The sequence below is a fragment of the Porites lutea genome, chromosome 8 (assembly GCF_958299795.1).
Source record: "Porites lutea chromosome 8, jaPorLute2.1, whole genome shotgun sequence".
NCBI classification, from domain to species: Eukaryota; Metazoa; Cnidaria; class Anthozoa; order Scleractinia; family Poritidae; genus Porites; species Porites lutea.
The window spans coordinates 13983560-14004989 of NC_133208.1; the positions used below are offsets into that span (position 1 = coordinate 13983560).

Below are 21430 nucleotides of genomic sequence, written 5' to 3' on the forward strand. Positions count from 1 at the left end.
CTAAGGAAAAAAAGGCCACGGTACTGAAAACGGCTAATTGCTAATAATAAAAAAATAGTGTTTAATGATTATTTCTTAACTCTAGTGCTTCTTTCGAAATGTTTTTTTTTTACTTCTCTGTAGTCCAAAGCTAGTAGCAAAAAAGTGTTCGTTATTTTTCTTTTTGACGTTTATCTCTCCGCTTCATCAAAGATGGTTACCCTGTGTCCGCCGCTCAGTATACAAGCACACAGAAGCCCATGGAGGATTCTTTTATTGAAACTCCACTACCTTGGCCTCGTCCATCCACCCCCAGGGTCTGGAAGACAACGAGAACGACAACGACAAGGACAACGCCTACTACTTCCACCCCCCGAGAGGGCCCGACGTCAAAGGCCTTGTCTTCTCGCAGTTCATCCCCAACTACCATCCCCCGGGGAAACACGACTGTTACAACCCCTCCTTCTTCACCAAACGGTAAGGCCAGCCAGTTTTTGTACCTTTGGGGAATATATTTGTAAGAAAAGAGATCTTGTTTCCCTTGAGTTTCTAGAGAACGTGTTATTATTAAGATCCGACGACGGCGACGGTAGCGAAAACGTCGCTGAAAAAGTGAATTCGCGTTCTTTCAATCTTCATCGCGATTATTCCAAGTCGCTAACTTTGTCAAATGTAGGTAAACCCTCTGAAATTGGTTCTTAAGAACCACATCCAAGTTCAGAAAGAGAGAGGAAATTTCGTCGTCGCTTGTGTACTTCCTCTGTTAAACGTGAAATTAGGCATTTTCGCGTCGTAGTTGTGCTGTGACGGCAAAGAAATGTACAAAAAAGCGTGATGCACGTGCAAAATTGTTGTTTTAGTTATTAAACGAACCTATAAATTGCCGTTTTGACGTCCTCGTTGCCGTCGCCGTCGTCCTATCTTAAGGTCCCTATGGAAAAACCGTAAGCTGACGTTCACACTAAAAAATTTGACCGGACACTTCCTTTACACGGGACCGTTCAAAATTAATTTTCGCTCTATTCACACGGAACTTTGAACGGTTAGGCGTCTAAATCTTCGGACGGTTACGGTGGATCCGTGTGAACAGAATACTTGAACTTACGAGTTTTCAACTGGTCTAAAATTAGTCCAGCACTGTGTGAACGTTGCCTTTTTAAATATATGAAGAAGGGTACGTCATAAAGAGAGTTAGAGAAATGTGCTTCGAATTGATGATGGAAACATGCATGCTAGCTTCTTACAGAGTGATCCATTCGGGAAATACTGGAACTAAAGAAGTAATTAATTCAGCAATTTTCTCTCATCGTCCCCATACCATAGATACAAGAGACTATAAAGGGGACAGAGAGGGCATCCCCCATATACACCCTATTCCATAGGTAATTCGTCTCGAGTTATTTTGAGAATCGGGATAAAGTTACCTCGCGCGAGGCGTGGATGTTTCGTGGAGGTTTCGCATGACCAAACGCCGTGCAAAACATGTCGGGCGAGAGGCAATGAAAGTGAAAAAGATCGAGAGCATTCCTGAATATTGAATCGAAATGAGTCGGCGTTCACCTGGGAAAAAGGAACCGCTGGACTCCTTGACAACCCGTGAAATCAGTTTAACTCGAAGTTGTCGTAACCTCAGTGCTTTAATAAAATGAGTAATTTCGCCGGTCTATTGAAACCGGTCGTTTGTACAATTTAGGGAGTTTAAGATCCAACAACGCGGACGACAACTAGAACGTCAAAAAAACAATAGGTTTAATTAGCAAAACAACAACTTTGCACGTGCAACACACTTTTTTGTTCATTTCTTTCCCGTTTTTGCACGACTACGACATGAAAATGCCTAATTTCGCGTTTTATGGAGGACGTAAATAAGCAACGACGAAATTTTATTTCTCTTTCTGAGCTTGAATATGGTCCCTTGAAATTCAGCTTTAGGAGGGTTCGCCTACAATTGACAAAGTAAGTGGGTAGGAATAATCGTTATAAAGACTGAAAAAAATAAAAATCAAAAATTGCTCTCTTCAAACTGTAAATTATAAATGATCCTGAGAGAATATTCAGTGTGTTAAGGATTTCCCTGCTCTACTGTTTGCTCTATACAAGAGAGGAAGGGCGGTCCTTTTTTAATTTCGGTTTCGCTGACACAGCTTTCGCAGAAATCTCGCTGTAGTCGTTTTCGTCGACAAAAGGAATAGCAAAATCGCTCTCCGCATCTTCCCCCATTTTGTTCTGCGTCATTTCGTGAAGGACGCGTGGCTCTCAGCGTGGGTCATCCACGCGGAACACATTCGCGCTATGTGATTGGCTGTTGTCTAATCCCCCTCGGGATCTGTGGTGTTAAAAATAACTCGAGACGAATTACCTATGGAATAGGGTGTATATGGGAGATGACCTCTCTGTCCCCTTTATAGCCTCTTGCATGGATAGTATTCACATTCTCTGTTATAAACTGGACGTGACTAACCCGAGCTCATAAGGGTTTTTCTTTAATTACGCAAAAATGTTTTAATGAAATCTCCTGCACCGGAGCGTAGAAGCCAAGCCAGTTCCAGTTGACTCCTAGTTCCCTACTCAGTAAACTGAAAATTCAAGACATGAACCTTAAAATTCCCAAATACGGATAATTATCATTCCTATATGATTATTTCTTGTATCCGCATGCAATTATCTTTTATTGACCTTTTTTATTTATGCAATTATTTGTACTATTTCAGCAAGTTTATGGACAGTTGAGCCAGTTGGTTGCTTTCGAGACTCATACGTAGAACCCCGACCACTTCCCGAACTAATAGCCAACTTTCGAGACACTATCGATCGTAAGGATATAAACAAAACTGTCAGAGCATGCGCAGCGAAAGCCAGGGATAAAGGATACAAGTTCTTTGGCATCCAGTTTTATACTGAGTGTTGGAGTGGTACTGGGGCCGAGACAACCTACGCTAGGGACGGGATATCAGTAGACTGCGACAGCGGTGTCGGCAAATCAGGCGCAATTTTTGTATATAGATTTGGGGACTATAGTAAGTATCTTACGAGAGAGATGTAGCCATCAATAGAATGAAGACGATGTGAATTGCGGAAACAATTTTTGAAATGTTGAATGAAGATATGGTCGTTACAGTGGTAGTTGCAATTGAAGCAATTGGAAATTAACCCGAAAAAAAAGAATCTGGACTTCGAACCAATGGCCTCTGCGGTAGTGCTGCAGTGAGCTACGGAAGAAGGCCAATTTGTTGAGTTCATCTTAACCCCTTGAAAGGAATGAAACGTAGAATGAGAGTGATGTGAACTACGGAAATACAAATTTAAATGAAGACATCGTAATTCAGCAAATTGGCCTGCGCTTTATGTATGCGTCTTCATAACTCAGCGCTAACATAAGTTCGAATCCAGTTGAAGTTCTGAAATTTTTGTCGGCTTAATTTGCAATTGCTTAAACTGAAATAACCACTGCGAGGACCACATCTTCATTTAAATAGTAATCAATTTGAAAATCCCTCATATTGGTAAATGAGCGGATGAAAACTGTCTCAAACAAGTATGGCGCCCGTTCGGGGCACTTCCTTTTTTGGACTAAACGGGTGTGTGCCGCGCGCTGAACAGGGTATGGTTTTAATGGTCTTGAGTCTTAAATCACTGGTCAAGGGCTCCTGACAGGGTGAACAATTTGATTATTTCGCGTCTCGAACAGGTGTTTTTGAACTGGAAGTCTTGAAAAGAATGTGAAGGTTGGTAGTGAGTGGTCTAGAAACATCATACAAGGCTGAGTATGTTCTATACAAATTTCGATCTTACTTGCAACTATTTCAAAAACTCATTTATAATTCATGAAGAAAAAAAAACAAAAGAAATTAATGCTTAATGAGTGTCTTAATATCTGATAAAGACACGGCTAAACTTTACGTCCAATTTTTTAGACCAAAATAATCACAACTCTAAATATTAGTGCAAGAATGAGTTGATCAATATCAGAGATTTTAACGCCGTTCAAAAAAAGAGCAGAAGAGTATTCTGCTTGAGTCTTTAACCCTTTAAACCCTAAGATCAAAATTTGAATTCTCATTTGTTGCTCCTATTCATTTCCTAATGAAGAAGTGGGGAGAAGTTGATAAAATATCAAGAAAATTCATCTTGTGTGATCATGTCTGTAATTCTCATAACCACTTTGTTCTACAAAGCATTGATATTACAAGGAGAAATTTAATGCTGGTCAGTCTTAGGGATTAAAGGGTTAAACAGTACTTAATAAATTTCTATATCAAACACCTAAGCTGTATTTCTTTTTTAGAGCCGCCATGTCCTTCTTGTAAACAGCCGCGACACCTGTGTTTTCCCGCCATTTCTCACATGACCCTAGAGTCAGGTGCAAACATCAGTATGAGGCAGCTGGGGATTGGTGACAAAGTTCGGACACTGGGCATGAATGGAGAAACCATTCACACTGAAGTAATTGCTTTCCTACATAAGGAGAGAAAAACTGACGCAGAATTTTACAAGTTTGAAATCAGCACAGGTAACGTTGTAATGTTATCTCCACAACATTTGATCTTTCGAAAAGAAAACTCGACGTCCCCTGCTGCTGCGGTCTTTGCCTCAGATATCAAGCTCGGAAACTTGCTTTATACATCGAACGAGAGAGTCGCTAGATATAAAGCAATAACCCGGATCTCCATGGTAACAGAGACAGGCGTGTATGCCCCTTTAACCAAGGAAGGAACGCTATTAGTGAATGGTGTTCTCGTGTCGTGCTACGCCAGCTGGCCTTCCCATGAGGCAGCACATTTTGTAATGGCGCCGTTAAGAGGCTTGTACGCCATCACTGGAGCCTGTAAACGATTGGTCAGCTTCATAGATTGGACATTCTGGAATGATTTCCAACGGATGGATGGAATTTCATGGTACGCCTTAGGACTTGCCGCTTTAACGGACATTTTCCTTTAAGGCAAGATCGAAACCGACGCATTACGCTCTGCTTAAATCATATTTGAAACATCGCTTTAAAAAATAAAGCCACAATTTACAATAAAATAAACTAAAAAGCGGCCGAATTCATGGGAAGTTAAAACCAAGGCCTAAATTTTAGCCAGACTTTCTGAATAAATACTTTATTAAATTTTGCGGATGCCGCGTTTCACTCGACTAAACACCGGGCCCCGGGTTTCAAAGAGGAAGTTGTAAACAAGACAAAAGACAGACATCTTTTTGTCGTTAAATAAAAGTGAAAGATAAACGATTCTCTCGGATAAACTTTCCTTGTGTACGAGCTGTGTCAAATGATATTTCGCATCCGCTTTCACAATTACTCATCCACGGACTTACTAACAAAACGATCTCCAGGTTATTCAAGTGGGTCCGAATAGAGCAACAGGCCATTTTCGCGATCCAAAAACTCTCCACTGTTCACGTGCTAAAAAGAACTTCAAATTTCGTCATTTCACGTCGTAGTTGTGCAGGGACGGCAAAGAAATTGACAGAGAAGCGTGATGCACATGCAAGGATTGAACCTGTTCTCCTTGCCGTCACCGTCGCCGTCGAAGTTTCGCGAGGTCCGTAATAGAAGAACCAGAGGCGTCCATAAAACGGTTCGCGGTGCAATTCGACGTAGGACCGACCCAATCTTCCGCGCCACATAAAACGGCTTGGGTCCACCTAGTCTTCTATGCAGCCAGTTTTTTTGTTGTTTGGAGCGTTGAGTGACGACACAAAGAACGGCTGGGAAAAAGACTAAGCCCCCTCCAGCCCAAGCTAAAAATACATACCGTGAACGTTTACTTGAGAAAATAAAGAGCAAGGGAAAGCTAAGCATATACATACTCGGATCAATTTAAGTTTCAGGGAAACTGCCCACCTACCCCTTCCCTAAGGCATCATTTTGCCCAAAGTGAAAAGTAAGTGCTAATGTTAGCTTAGGGGAGGGTTAGGTGGGCAGTTTCCCAGAAACCTAAATTGATCCTCATACTCTTCCTCAAGACTGCGCGCAGTCTCACTGTTTCTTCAGATTTAGTGAGGGTAGTGCACGCGCGCGCCAGTGTTGAGCGGCGAAGCCGCGAGACGAGAGAAACGTGGGCGGCGTGCCTCTCCTGTCTCGCGCGCTTTTCGCTTGACGGACCAAGAAAAAAGAGAGACTACTCATAGTCTACGCTATTTGCTGTCTTTTTTGTAAGATATAACATGTCTTCGCATCAATTGCATTACCAAAACAATGATCTAGGTTGGTTATTTTAGACTACATTTAAGTGACTGAAATTGTTTCCCGTTGTCTGTTACTACCGATGGCAAAGATGGACATGGATTAATTCTTGAAAATAGTGGATCCACTCTTTCAAGAGTTAATGCTTTTCCCGCAAAAATCACCTAAAAAATTCTTATAGGTAAGCACTCCATTTTGAGATTTGTTTGTTATCTTATTCACATCTTTACAGGAGTAATATCCTCATGACACCGCCCCCTTAAAGGGGCTGTGTCACGGCAGTCCAGTTCATTTTGTTTAATTTTTGCCAATTACTCGCGCTCAATCGCTATCGAACTTAAAGTAAACAAAGAAATTACATGTAAATGACAAAATCAGAGACCCGAGACAAACATATATGTCTCCTGAGCATTTTTCTTGAAGTTGCAAGCAGCAGGGATCATCTTTGAGAAACTGTTAGGCTGAACAGTTTTCAAAAACCCTAATTTCAATCCGTTTCAATCTTCTTCAGTTTTGCCCATCCGTGGCATCTGTTGTTTCTGTTATGTTATTTTAACCTTCCTTTAAAGTTTTAAGCGGTTATTTTTAATTCTCTTAATTCAACGGGCATTTTGTAATTTCCTAATTTGGCTGAATTTCTTGACACAGCCCCCTTAAATACAAGTCCCTCATTCACACATTTAAAACTTTACTTTAAAAAGTGAATAAAGTGTCAACAGCTACAAGGCTGATAATTTTATTTTTAATTCACTCGCTGCTGAAAAATTGTCTAACTAGTTAGAAATAGTTAGAGGCATTGGCATCTTACACAATAATAGTATTAAAAAAACAAGCTTGTGGACTCTAGGAGCCTCTGTTTTCCAGATCCTTTACTTTGTAGATTCTAACAAGCCAGTGTTCGGTGGTGTATGCTTCCTCTAATACGTCCAGCTCGAATTCCTACGAGGGAAACATCACAAATTGCCGGTCAATGAAAAAAAAAAAAGGACTTGTTAGACTATGTGACCGCAATAAAAAAAACCCTACAAAATTGTCCAATTCCATTTTGTTAACCCTTTAATCCCTTAGACTGATCAGCATCAAATTTCTCCTTGTAATATCAATACTTTATAAAGCAGAGTGGTCATGAGAATTACAGACATGATCACACAAGATATATTTTCTTGATATTTTATCAACTTCTCCCCACTACTTCTGTAGGAAATAAATAGGGGCAACAAATGAGAATTCATATTTTGATCTTCGGGTTTAAAGGGTTAATGCTAAAGAACAAATAGCGCAAAGTGAAAATAATGGTAACATCACAGAATTTCATCCACAGACTCAGACGTTGAAGTACCAACTAAAAATATAGTTCCATGGGAAAGTACTGCTGAGACAATTCAGTCCTTTAATTGGTAACAGCATAGGATTTCGAAGTCTTTTCTTCACGTGTCACCTTCCTCGCGTGTGGCGACGCCACCAACTGGTTTCCCGGTGAAATGACGTCTGAGCAACGACTGAAGAAATTCCATACTGATGACGTGTCACCACCCACTTCTGGGTAGGGCTTCCTATTGGTTAAAGCAAAGTTCTCTCGCAGCACAAGCAGCCAATTAGCATGGAATTTCCACAGTCGTTTCTCAGGGACGTCATTTCGCCAGTGGTGGCGTCGCGAAATGTCGGCTGTTTTTCTCGAGCTGTTGTAGTTTTCCGCGCCCAACAGAAACAAATGTTTATTTGCTACTTCAGTTAGGCCCAGCACACTGAAAACTATTCTCGTTACGTCATCTCAGAAATGTTCAGAATTGACGAAGTAAATAAAGCTGCTATACCTTATTTCCGATTTCAGCATTGCGCACACGGTCATAACCAGTTGGTTTTCCTACAAATAAATCAAACCAAAAAATTAAAATATAAACTAACGTTGGAATGATAAAGGAAACAAATAACAGCACCGTAGAGTTTATTTAATTCTAACAATGATTCACAGAGACTGTTTATTTAACGCTGATGCTGGTTCTTACTTTCGCTACAAGCAAAAGGGTATTCGTAAAGTACAAAACAGAGTCAGCTAAAAACTACCTGGCGAGCGGAGGGTTCTTTTCGCTCGCCTCAGCAGAGAGACGAGTCTGGGAACGAGCTTGAGTGCATACAGGAAATATTTAACGACGACCTTGCGGAGATTGCGACTTGGCGCCAAAATGACCTATTAGCGATAAAAAACGGTGACAGACTATTTGGCGCGAAAATAGACCTAGAAACGTACAACGCTGCAAATATTATAGAAGGACTATCTACACAGGGGGAGGATACGGAAATAAAAGGCAATGATTATTTGGGCTCACCTTGCTCGGTATACACAGAGCCAAATCGGTAGTAGCACATTTTATACATGAGGCAGTTGAGCAGGATCTGGGAACCACCTTTGTCGATACGAAATTCACCAGTGGAGGTGTAGTAATCGTGTTCCTTGATGTGCTGGCCCTTCTCTGTGCTACCGCCAATACGCACCATCCACAGGAACTTGTTTATGTCTGCAGTGAGAAAACAGTGAGTTAGATGAGAATGAGGCTACTTTGCAGGCGTTTTCTGCGGGTAAGTGAATGTTTCTGCTCACGTAACTGCCATACCGTAAACTACCGGCGCGCTTATCCGTCTTCGTAAGGCGTTTTAGGAGGGTTTATAAACGGAGGGACTTATATCCGAGGAGGCTTACAATAGGAATAGAAAAGGACTTCAAAACAAGCTACGGCAGTGCTGATCAAAATACGTTTTGTAGTTACTGGTTTTTAATTAAGCTTCAACACGTCCAATAGATCGAGTTCATTTCACTATAGTTACTTAGCCTGTGTACAGGACCTACCCGGCTGCTCTAATTTTACCTGAGGGGAGGGGGGATCTGTAAACAGGCTGTAGTTACTTTTCACGCAACAATCAGCTGTTTGGCGTCCCGTAAAAAGTACTCACCATCTGAGGCGTATCCAGTCAACCCGCCAAAAATAACCAACACATAATTCACGTCAAGTTCTCGCATGATTTCATACGCTCTGTCTTCACTCGAGGCCATAGCCTGAAATGGTAATGAGGTCCATCAAGATTAAATCCAAACGGAAGAGTTACCCCAAGCCTCTGTTTCAAAACGAGGGTAAATGAACCTGCGATCAGGCGAAAGGCGTTCTTTTTTTTCAGGGAAACGCCACTTCCACATTTCCCATAATGCACCCTATTTGTCCCCCAAAATTTTGCATAAGCATTGTCTTCAATATCTCTTGGGACGCCTGTAATAGAGTACTAAAGTGATGAAGTCATAAAAATGAAATTTCTGAAATTATGGGATTTGTCAGGATATTCTGAAAGAACAATGTCCAAGAGGCCTACTTGCCAAAAATGAGCATTTCGGGGCAAATTGTCTCTGAGATAGTAGCCCAGTTATACTCAGAAAACTCCATACAAACCCTTCTAATTTTTTTTTGGGTCGACCCCCCAAAATTTTTTTTTATTTTTGTTAATCGCCTCGTAGGATGGGCTGCAGAGCTTGGGCCTGGTTCCTACCCAGATTTCCTGTCATATTTTTTCCCTACGGGGTTTTTTCCGGCAGGTTTTTTCTGGCCCCCGTCTAACCACTGTGTCTTGTTAGTGGTTGCCCAGCTCTCGTTATTTTCCTATCTGCTATTGGAGGGACTTAGAAGATAGTGTTAGATTTCCATGGTTTTTTGTATTAGATTACTTATTGTACTCTGGTGCTCGGCCAAAACACGCAAAATAAACCTAATGGTTCATTATGTGCTCTGTCTGTTGCGTAGTGAAGCTGAAATTTAACCCCTCAAGTGGAGAAGATAGCGGGACTACCTTCGGACGATCTTTAAAAATCGTCGAAACGTTTGTCTACGAAAACAATCATGTTTGTTGCCTTCAACCAAGAGACCCAATAAAAGAGTCACAAGGGACTTGACATGTTTGGAAGTAAGGCTCTTACTGTCGTCCACAAGCGAGGCCTACAAACCATGCAGTAAAGTAGGAGTGTAGGTACTAGATATGGACTTGCAATTATTAATTTAAAATCCGAGCGAAGCAAAAAAATAAAGCGACCAAACAATTTCGTTAAAGGCCGGCTTTCACTAGCAACGGAGAGACGAAGTCGCAATAAGGAGCGTGGAGAGTTATGATCAAACGAAAACAGCCTTCCGATTTCACTTACTACTTCGTGGTTAACAATCTAGTGAAAACTACGTTCTCTAAATCGCATACAGAAGCGGAATAACTAAACCAAGCACAAAACGTTGGGAAAAAGCATTGTGATCGGTCTATCCTTCCGCTTCTGCTATTGACTCCGACTTGGATTTCACTAGATCGTAAGCGACAGAGTCATAATTGAAGTCGGAAGAAAAACGAAACGTTCTGATTTTCTCTACTCCGTCGTCTCCAATTACGACTCACCTTTTTGTTTTTCACTAGGTCATGGGCGCTCTTAGCCTCCCCGCAGACGTCCTTTGGGGTTCGTTTGTCACGCATTCATTTCTCCCCCAATGAAATGAATGCGTGACATACGAACCCCAAAGGACGTCTGCGGGGAGGCTAGGGCGCTCTTACACGTCCGCTTACGACTCCAACTCCAACTGCGTTGCTTCTTAACATACACAACATGAAATACGCTTCATCTGACAATATAACAAGGGGGCTAAATAAAGCTGTCTATTTGTTTTCTCGCTAAAAAACCTTTTTCTTTTATATAAACAGCTTTGTTGGACTGATCTATCAGAAAGCTTAAAACAAAAACAGCAACATTTTCCCGCCAAATCCATTCGTTTTCGGCTTTGCGCGTTCACTATAGTAACAAACAGGTACGCGAGTTTGTCACCAGTCGCTAAGCCAATCATATTTCTTCCTTCCAGTTCCTTCCTTCCATCCAGGGAGCCGTTGCTTAGTGGTATCTACGCACGTGACCAAGCGCTGCAAAGGGCTAATTGTGTGTTATTCTTCGAGTTATTACCTTGCAAGGAGAAACACGTGTTCATCACATGCTGTCTTACCTGACCAACTCTGGAGATGTGCGTGTTGTTCCACGTGTTATTATCCACTAATATCGTTCTGTTCGCCATGGCTGTTATCTGATAACCGTAATCCCACCATGACATTACTTTCGATTCCTGAAATAAACAAATAAAAATAAATAAATATCATTTTGGGAGACCATGCTCTTCTGTTGAGTTTGAATAAATAGGTAGGTTCATCAAAGACAACGTGTCAACAGTGACGAGGGCGCGCACATGTGTTAAAACCGACAGAGCAGGAAATTGAGCGCAGGAAGTCAGGTTCAGTCCCATCCGCGGGCTTTCGCTTTCGTTTTTGACGTTGCAATGTATAGATGCAGTTGCATTATTTTATTCCCCCTCCAAAAAAACAACGACGACAAAAATCATTCACAAAACAAGCAGACACCTCGACAACAGCTTTTCAGCTCGGTATTAAAAACTATACGGTGAAGTTTACAAGAGCGTAAAAGCATGCGAGTAGCAAAATAGCACGATCAAGTTACCTCGGGAGTGTTTTGTCGGAGCCAGTAGTAAGCTTCACGGAAATCGTCGAAGATGACTCGGGAACCGTCGTGTTGTTTAGCCGATAGCACGATGGATGGCGAAGAATACGCTTCAGAGGTAACCCAGGTACAGTGGAATGTGTAAGTGACAAGCAATAATGCCATCAGGCCAACCATGGCAGTTGCAACCTCGTTTTTGATCGGGTAGGTTGGATCTACTTTTTTCGCAGTTTTCCGGTCGCGGCGAGAAATGTCCAGATTCTACAGAAAAAAAACACAAGCACCATTGCTTTCGATTAAACATTACCGGTTAATCATCCGATACAGCGCGTCTGATAAGTTAGGTCAGGTGGAAAGGTGGAACTTCCTTTTACTGTATGCGGAATGTCTTTGGCAATTACAAGAACAACCAACCTCACTTTATAAATAAGCAACGAACAGCCGTTTCTGGGAAACTGCCAACCTACCCCTCCCCTAAGCCAACATTTTGCCCTAAGTGAGAAGTAAGTGTTAATGTTGGCTTAGGGGAGGGGTAGGTGCGCAGTTTCCGAATACCCTAGGTAGGTTACTGCGCTACCTGACAAGCGATTTTTTTGCACAGGAAATCCACAAGGAACACAACAAGGGGGATAGAATGAACACCGTACCTTCATGTAGGTTGTGAGGACAGTAGATACACTTATTCCTGATAAGATACAAGCCACAGGAGCCAACACTAACATCAGACGAACCATCACACCCTGAAATACAACAACAACAAAGAAAGATTCAGTGTCCAAAACCCGAAAAAAATATGTTGTGTTAAAACTTACGGTTCCGATCGAAAGTCACCGAAGGAAGTACATGTACATTTATCGTACAGTTTCTCTCTTTAGCTCGGTTGACAGAGCGCCTGAACAGTGTTCTGTGCCCGGCCGTTCGCTTGTTGAGTTGAGAAACAAAAAGTGTTTCTTGGTTCAGTTCACGTGACATTACGAATCAATATAAGACATCTCCCCAGGCAAATTCGCGCAATGCGAGGGGACGCAGGATGCCTGGAACTGTGCATTCGATGATGGGTGACGTTACATCCTAACACGCCAACGAAGATTGGGAACGAGGCTGTACGAACAATTATTTTTCAACAAATTCGACTTTCCTAGCAGTTTGCTGCAAACATGTCACATATAAACCTTTACAATCCCATGGTGGCCTTGTTCAGCATGTGCTTCGACGTAGAAAATGCCTAAATTCACGTTTTATGGAGGTTGTAAACAAGCCACGATGAAATTTTCTTTCTCTCTCTGGACTTGGATAGGGTTCTCAGGAATTCAGCTTCTGAAGGATTCGCCTACATTTGACAAATTAGGTGAAAAAGAATAATCGCGATGAAGATTGAAAAAACGCGAATTCAGTTTTTAAGCGACGTTTTTGTTGTCGTCACCGTCCTCGCATCTTAACGCCCCTAGGGAGCTTAAGCAAAAACGACGGCGACGGCTACGGAAACGTCAGTTTACAAGTGTGTTCGCGTTGTCTCAAAGTTAATCGCGCTTATTCCATCTCGTTCAATTCGTCAAATGTTGGCAAATTTTTCTGGACTGGAATTCTTTAAGACTGTATCGAAGTTCAGGAAAAGAATAAAAAATTGCTGTCGTGTGTTCGTCTTCCCCAAAACGTAAAACAAGGCACTTTCACGTCGTAGTCGTGCAGTGACGGCAAAGAAGTGTACAAAAATGTTTGACACACGCCCAGAGTTGTTCTTTTGCTAATCTAAACTTATTGCTTTTTGCTGTTCTCGTTGCCGTCCCAGTTGTCGTTGCTTAACTCTCTAGTAGGGTGTAGTCCTCAAAATAGTCTCATAGTGTCCCAACCCTGACACAGTCTCGCGCGTTATTTCAAAACAGCCTAAAGTATAATCGGTGATATAACCATCGTATTTTTAATAATCAATCTCTACTTACGGCGAAATAGATGCTGGTAACGCCATACATGATGATAAAAATATTGGCGTCAGTGAGCTTGTAAAAGCAGTAGTATAAACCAACAGGGAACATGAACACCATGAGCTGAAGATCAAAGTAGAACGAAGACCACGTCGTGGGCTGATGTTCAGAAACGGAAGCGATGATAGGGATGTTGTTCTTAGCGTAAGATGGATCCAACAGTGAGTAGAAACGCCCAGTCCAGGGTGAGATTTTGCCAGTGAAGGTTAGGATGCCACCAACAGTCGAGACACCAACGGCTGCTACCGCTACCACTGTTTTGAATAGGAGTTGGAAGTGTTCTCTGGGCATGCGCGCACGGACGTAATCCACAAAAGCATGGATCTGGCAGAGGCCAAACACGCCAAAGGCCTGCAGAGAACGAAGGTTTGAAAATTCAGGCATACAAAACTTATCACTTTATTTACATCACAGGCGCTTTCCTGCTTGCAGAGTCCGTTTATTATTGGTGAGAGAAAGTAGGCTGCTTCCTCTCGCCAATAAGAAACGGAAAGTAGACTCCGCTAGCAGGAAACGCAAGTGCGCGTTTGTATCTAGTAAAACCGGAAACTTAGCACGCGTAGCCGGCGTTCGAAGGGAAAGGAAAAGGGGATTTGGGGCGTGAGAGAAATGCAAGGGACGCGCGAGGAGGGGAGGGGGGAGGAAGAGGAGGGGGGAGGGGGGAGGGAGGGAGGGAGGGAAACGCCTGCAAGGAGGCCATTATGAGTTTCTGGCAAAACTGAAAAGTCAGTCAGCATTGTTTTACATGCAGAACAAAACTTACAGCCATGTGTTCACTGGATTGTACCGGCTGAAATCCAACAAAGGAGATCTGCATTGACAGAATGGTCCCCAAGCAATAAACCTGGAAATAACAATTATTTGCTATTGTTAATATCTGACAGCTGGATATTGGATACAGTGTAACAAGGACCACAGAGATCACAATCAACAGGAGCAGGGATTGCACGGTGGCGAGAACTCTTATCTCCAGAAATTATACACACAATGGTGCAGAGCCTTCGATAAGGGTTGTAACCTGTAACACCTTTTATGGCTGAGCTTGCTTGATGTTACGGGTGATCAAAGTGGAAAGCCAAACGTGGCACTATAAATTTTTGTGAGATGTTACGAGTGAATCCTTAACTGCTACAGCTGCCTAGAAAGCTAATGACAGCCCTGTGGTGAAAATGGCAAATCTGGCAAAAAATTGCCAGAGGCTTGGCAAAAATTTAAATGAGATTACAAGAGGTGCTCCTTGTAAAGTGGTGAAGTCAATGAAAATGGCCAATCTGACAAGTGGAACATCCCCTTGGAAGGAAATTGACAACTCAATGACAACACCAATGTTTTTTTTTTCATTTCACTCCCTTGCCATTGCAGCTCACCACAGTTTCTTTAAAAACGAACCACTTAACTGCTTACATAAATCATGTACTTACAGAGCAGTAAGCAACATAGATTCTGTGTGAGAACCTGCCAGTCGCCATCAGAGCCAAAACATGAAGAGGAATCAAGTTGATCAGGAAAACATATCCGCCCCAGGAGGAAACCTGATAAAGGGAAAAGTTACCAAATTATGCATGCATTACTACTTTGCCTCCTTCAAAGCTGAACGTTACTGAGTTTCATGATGTTTCTTTCAAGTTGTGTGATCAAATAAAGTCAGCAATTAAGTGGATGTCCATAACAACAAACATTTTAGTTGTTAACTGTTTTGAGGTTTATGTAATAATACAACTAGTAATAGGTAGTTAAATTCTTTTAATTAGACTGTATTTCCTCTTATTTTTTGTTTTCTACTACTTTCTATTTCTTTTCTTTTAGGATTATTATTACTATATTTTTTTTCCTTTTCTCCTATCTCAGAGATATTAGCTTCAAGAGCTACACTGTAAATCTGAGGTTAAATAAAGGTGATGGTGATGATGATACTGAGACGATTTTGAAGCAAATCATCATTTTTGGGGGCTTTTTGTTGCCTTAATGTGATTCAACGTAGTCTGCTTATTACAGTGTAACAAGCAGCTTTACTTCCTATAATACTGATCATGTTTAACTTAAGGATATTCATTCATTGAAAAAGGTCAAAAAGGTGATTATCACTAACCATGTAAAAATAGGCCAGAGCACACATGGTCGACCAGAACAGTGAGCCAGTCTTGACAGATTTGATCCAGAGTGCATATGTCAGCAACATGCAGAAGATGGCAATGCCTTCATTGTCATATGATCCAGCAACAGAACGAGAGATGTAACCTAAAAAGAAGACCACAAGTCTCATTAAAACAAAGCAAAGGATTGTTATTGCTTGAGGTCAGCTTGATTGGATAAGTGCCGGTGTGCCAAGCAGTAGGCTGTTGGTTCAAACCTAAGCTGGACCAACACTCACTGCCTTTGTAATGACATCTGCAGTTGGCTAGACTTTCTAGTGGATGATAAGATACAGCGTCTTATACAAACAATTTACCTAGGTACTTTTAGATTAATGCTGATGTATTAGAAAAGTGAAGCCAGAGAATGAATAATTTTGTTTTATTACCAGGAACAATGGAGATCATTGCAGCTGCAACTAATCCAGCACTGGCATCCTGTAGGAAAAAAATACAGTATAAACATAAATGTAAACAAAATGACTGCAGAATGGACCTGCATTACTAAACTTTTCTTAAGGAGTCTGTTGATAGACAGAGACTAGTTGTAATTCACCTTAGACTGGGCATCCAAGCATCAATCAATTAATCAATCAGTCAATCATCAACTTTATTAGCATGTCAATCTTCTGGCAGAATCACAAGTGGTGCACTAATAGGGACACTTACATTCTGAGGAAATTTTCTATCACACTTATTTTTATCACAAAAGAACTCTGTCTCAATAGTTTGAGTTAGTGATTATCAGGTAATTGTAAAATCTCCGACAGCCTACCTTAAGTTCTTTGGTGAGGTGATATGTTACAAGTGTTGTGAATGATGAAAACAGAGGGGCAAGAAATACGCAGACATTCCTGATATCGATGGTGATGTGGAAGAAATTCATCACATGATACAATACGGCTGATGTAACCATCAGACCTATAAAAACATTAAAAATATTGATTAAAAAACACTGCTGATATGCACAGGTCTATATGTACAATACATCTACAATATCATTTTATAAACTAAGGACAATCTTTGCCCAGTGGCTTTTTATGCTGTCATATTTCTAGGAGATTCAGGCAAATTTTTGCAAAGTCTTGCTGGCTTACTGAATTCAGTATGACAAATCAATCTGGTGAAGATGTATTTTCGCATCAGTAAATGAACAAGAGGAGCCTGCAATTCTAATCTCCAGGGCCCAGTTGTTCGAAGGCCGATTAGCGCTTAACCTGGGGTTAAAATTAACGCTGGTTCCTTTTTCTTGCTTTCAAAAGCATTTTCTCAGACAATTTTCTCTATTATTTTTAGAGCTTCCAATCACCAACTTGTAGACAAAAAGAAGATAAACTGAAATGCTTTTTAAGCTTTCAAATCTGAATTCAAATCTCGCACTAACCCTGGATTATCTTAACCCAGCTTCAAACAACTCGGCCCGGGTGGCTAATTGCACATGCACGGCACCAAAATAGCCAGCTTCTAGTTGACTCCCACTAACAATGAATGAAATGCCCAGAAGGCAATCTGATCACGTAATCTGATCATGCGTGTTTTGACCTTTGGTCGGTGTCGACCACTGCTCACTTGTTAACCTTTGGTTATTACTAGTTTAAACAGTAATGCTTCTTCTATTTTTACCTGGATAAATTGTGCCACCAATAATTCTTCCCAGAGGATACCATGCTCGATCATCAAACCAGTTATGGAATTTGTAAAATCCTTCTTCAGCTAAAAATTTTGTAGTTCTATAATTGAAGTACCTGAAAAACACACCATGATTACAATCTTTAAAAAACTAAAGAGTTGCACTTATTGTAAACGTTGTTTTGGTTTATATCTTCCTTTGTTTCAAATTCATTTAATTAACAATTATTCGCCGAAGGCGAAGTTAATATTGTTGAATAATCCCCGAGACGAAGTCGAGGGGATTATTCAACAATATTAACTGAGCCTGAGGTGAATAATTGTTTTAGTATATTCACACGAAGTGATCTCAACAGAATCAGAAAGGAAACCATTAAAAAACGATTAGTTTGATTGACAGGTGAAAATTCATGCGTGAACACGAAGCCGTAAACAGTGGATGCGCAAAAGTTAGATCTTTACAGTATCTTCAAACATGGCAAATGATAGTTTTAATCCTTTTGTATCGAGTTTTGTAAGCTTTAGCATCAACGGTTTAAAAGAAAACCCCGAAAATTTAAATTACTACCCAATTCTGAGAAGAAAAGTATCTAGCGCTTTATTTGTTTCTGTCAACTCACCGTGAATGAGAAAGTTTTCTTTGTCGCTTCTTGCAAATGCTGTCAACAGCGGCTGCGATCAAGGTGAGCGTTGTTTATGTCCAAAGTTCTTTGCCTTGTTAACTTGCTGGCACGTACAATTTTCGAGAATATTTGCCTTCCTCTCTTCTCCATAAATTAACTTCTATTTATAGGCAAAATTGGTCTTGCGAGAAAATCCCGAAATCACAAAACAGTGACAAAGCGACCTCGTTTTCCTCTGAAGTGGTAAACATAGCTTCGAGCGTACAAAAAGTCAGCTAAAGTAAACCACTTCACAATAAATCACGCTGTTTAAACACCATGAAGTCTTTTCTTGCCTTCAAAGTCATCAGCACTTGGATATTCGTGTATTTTCAAAAAGGTTTTACTTTGAAACTTTGGCAAAACACCCAGTTCACGACAGCGATTTTGTTCGGTTTTATATTCACCGCCTAGCGCGGTGAATATAACGTCATAGTCCGAGATAGCTAACCAATCAGATTGCTTGAATTGCCAAGATCACTGAGTGTGTATATACTAATATCATATATAGCTGCAAACCAAGGCTTGAATTGAACCACAACATACATGTATATTCAAGTTTTACAAAATTTATAAAATAAAATACTAAAAAAGTAGAGAAAATTACATAGAAATTAAAATTGATATGGAAGAAACTAAATTAACATTCACAAAAGTGGCCTGAAAACATTCAGTGTTAATAAAGAAAATCAAAAGAGAAGGATCTATTAGCTAAGTAATATTTAGACACCTGGCTTTAATATATGCATGCCCATTATTGTCATGTGAAAGCTTAATAGTACCCTGGAAGGGTTACCATAGCTACTCATAACCTATAAACTCTATACTAAAAACCACTGTCTTATTACGTTTGGAAATAATAACAATCAAAATTTAATAATATTTTTAATGAAAAAAGAGCTCACATAAAAAAAAAACTATTATTGTTTTGCATTCTGCCCACAGCCGGCGTTACTGTGCAATTACCTAGTGTTAATTTAGTCCCTTGAGGATATTTTAGGTTATATAAGCGGTATTAGACATGAAGACAGGGGAAAAATGTGCAAGGTTTTTTGACGCTCCCTCTCGCTCGGAGTATTCAGCGTTTAAGAAGTGTAATAAGGAAATTACAGTAGGCAGAATAAACCTGACAAAAGTGCAAAAACTGGTTTGTGATACTTTTCTAAGTGGATACGACATATATCCAAATCAATTATCTTATTGACTGAAAGACAGTCATCACTCCCACAAACTACAGTACTCAGGGCTGTCCTGATTCAAGTTGGCAGTTATCTCTTTAAGACCCAAGAGTGAACAAAGTCAATTTTCTCCTAACAAAATCAATACATAATCAAGAGAAAATGCTGTGAAAATTAGTGAAATGATCACCTGATGGGCAGAGCTTTGATCTACAAATAAATTCTCATAACCAATTCTTTAAGGAAATGTATGGAGATCAGTCTGGAGAATTTGTATTTGAATATTTGGATTTAAAGGGTTAAATGTCATATTGTTAGTGGACTGGGAATTGACAAGCTAGGGTGTTGTTTTGATTCTATTTTCCTTTATTTTCTTCTTCTTCTTCTTATCACTGCATAAGTGCCTTGAATATTCAACAAAATAGATTCTGGAATAAAATACATTGAATTTGAAAAAAAAAAAACACTTACATTAGGCCTGCATGTACCAAACCTAACCCCTTTAACTAAGTACATGAAAAGTTCGACGTTTGAATCAATTAAGTCCCACATAAAAGTATCGAATTTGGGTTGACCCATGAATAAAGTTTGAGTGGCTTACATCCCATAGGAACTTTGACCACATAGTGACTTGGTTTTAAGCATCAAACTTTTCATGTGCCAAACCTAATGCATAAATTACTACAATTAATTATATTTTTACTGGTAAACATGGTAGACCATTGTACATCGAAAAAGGAATTAAGTTCAACGAATTAAGAAGAACGTCTGAATCAACTGTCGAACTAACATCATCTGGGTCAACCCAGATAACTATTAAGTTTGGCACATGAAAAGTTTGACATTTGAGCTGGACCTTACTGGCTCAGCAATAGTGTTGCATGAGAGCAATACAAGGAGAACGTGACTTACAGTCAGAAGCTAAAATGGGACACTCTTAGAAAAAAAATTAGAACTGTCCCACTTCTCAATTAAATAGTTACTATAGGCACCAACTGAATATTGCAGCAGATCAGATGCTGGGATCAAACCGTAGAGGAATTTTTTTTAACCAGATTCTATAAAAAGCAACAATTAACTTGGCAATTTTTCTGTCAACTTGACTTTATGGCTAATCAGAAAATTAGAAGTAATAGTTTCTTTATCTCTGGTGTACTTTTACATGCCATAAGCAAAAATAAAGGGGTGTGAAATTTCTGAGAGCATAATTTTTATATTCTGCTTGTTTCGAGGCTGTAACAATGTACAAGACTGTTTTGTATTTAGAGTCCCTCAAATACTGATAACCTAGACAAAACAATATTAATATACCCTGTGAATCAGATCCTTCAAAAATATCATTATTTTTTAACTTACGGATCAAATTCGTGAATAACACTTTCAAACCGCAATACTGAGAACAACCTAGTAGAGAATGCTGAAAAAAATAAAGGTTTTCAAACGAATAAGAGAAATAAATCTTATAAATACAATTTTTCTTGAGTAAGAATAAAAATTGAAACACATAGCAATCACCTAAATAAGAAAATGCTGTATCCAGAAAAAAAACTCAAGTAGAATTTTCGGTTGATTCTATATATTTGACGAAAAGCAATGGAGTAGAAAAGTTTTTTATCATGTTGTAACTGGAAATGAACAACAGTGATTTCAGATTGGTATGTATTCGATACTTAGATCATAGAATGTTTTGTTTGATTTTGCTTATGAAACTAATAACAATTTTTCATAGCATGATCACAATCTCACCGATGGAGTCCTTCATCACTGAAACCTATTTTCACCGCGATCTACTTCTCTAGTTAATATAGGGGATTGTTTATAAATTACATGATACTTACACAAAACAGCGCATATGGACAAAATGAGAAGCTTTAACAACGTGTCTTGCTTCTCGTAAGAGAGACGTGGAAGAAAAGATGGAAGTTGGAAGCCGCTTTCCTGTAGTTTCATCTTATCCGTAAGTTCTCGGTCCTTGGATAAGGAGCAAACTACACGGTGGAAGTCTTGCAATTTGTAAAAAATTACAAATTGAAAGAGGCCACGTTGACTGGACTTTTGTTCCAGAAATTCAATATGGCGAAGAGAAAGAACAGGAAGTCACGTGGGTATTATTCCTTTGGCCCAGGTTTCTTTTAGCTTTTTTTCCCACTCGACTTCAGTTAA

The 21430-nt window shown here is 40.0% G+C and overlaps 2 protein-coding genes across 2 annotated transcripts; one reads left to right on the forward strand and one right to left on the reverse strand.

Moving 5' to 3' along the window:
• The first annotated feature begins 239 nt into the window (after positions 1-239).
• Positions 240-5194, forward strand: LOC140945224 (protein hedgehog-like). The gene is made up of 3 exons (XM_073394275.1): positions 240-456; positions 2691-2996; positions 4265-5194. The coding sequence occupies exons 1-3, from the start codon at positions 240-242 to the stop codon at positions 4915-4917; spliced, it is 1176 nt and encodes a 391-aa protein (XP_073250376.1). The 3' UTR covers positions 4918-5194.
• Positions 5195-6886: 1692 nt separating this feature from the next.
• Positions 6887-21358, reverse strand: LOC140945848 (dolichyl-diphosphooligosaccharide--protein glycosyltransferase subunit STT3A). Its single transcript, XM_073394896.1, has 16 exons — positions 21106-21358; positions 20624-20684; positions 17422-17543; positions 16574-16719; positions 16188-16236; positions 15756-15904; positions 15088-15198; positions 14430-14510; positions 13625-14017; positions 12332-12424; positions 11685-11945; positions 11179-11295; positions 9116-9218; positions 8494-8682; positions 7981-8030; positions 6887-7105 (listed from the first exon to the last, which is right to left on the reverse strand). The coding sequence occupies exons 1-16, from the start codon at positions 21215-21217 to the stop codon at positions 7010-7012; spliced, it is 2133 nt and encodes a 710-aa protein (XP_073250997.1). The 5' UTR covers positions 21218-21358; the 3' UTR covers positions 6887-7009.
• Positions 21359-21430: the final 72 nt, after the last annotated feature.

Bases quoted from the DNA above. Each gene is read 5' to 3' on its own strand.
- LOC140945224 (XM_073394275.1), top strand. From the start codon at position 240: ATGGAGGATTCTTTTATTGAAACTCCACTACCTTGGCCTCGTCCATCC. The intron at 457-2,690 runs GTAAGGCCAGCC...GTACTATTTCAG, and splicing joins CCCTCCTTCTTCACCAAACG to CAAGTTTATGGACAGTTGAG. The intron at 2,997-4,264 runs GTAAGTATCTTA...TTTCTTTTTTAG, and splicing joins ATATAGATTTGGGGACTATA to AGCCGCCATGTCCTTCTTGT.
- LOC140945848 (XM_073394896.1), bottom strand. From the start codon at position 21,217: ATGAAACTACAGGAAAGCGGCTTCCAACTTCCATCTTTTCTTCCACGT. The intron at 9,219-11,178 runs GTAAGACAGCAT...TTACCATTTCAG, and splicing joins ACATCTCCAGAGTTGGTCAG to GCTATGGCCTCGAGTGAAGA. The intron at 8,683-9,115 runs GTGAGTACTTTT...TTCTCACTGCAG, and splicing joins GACTGGATACGCCTCAGATG to ACATAAACAAGTTCCTGTGG.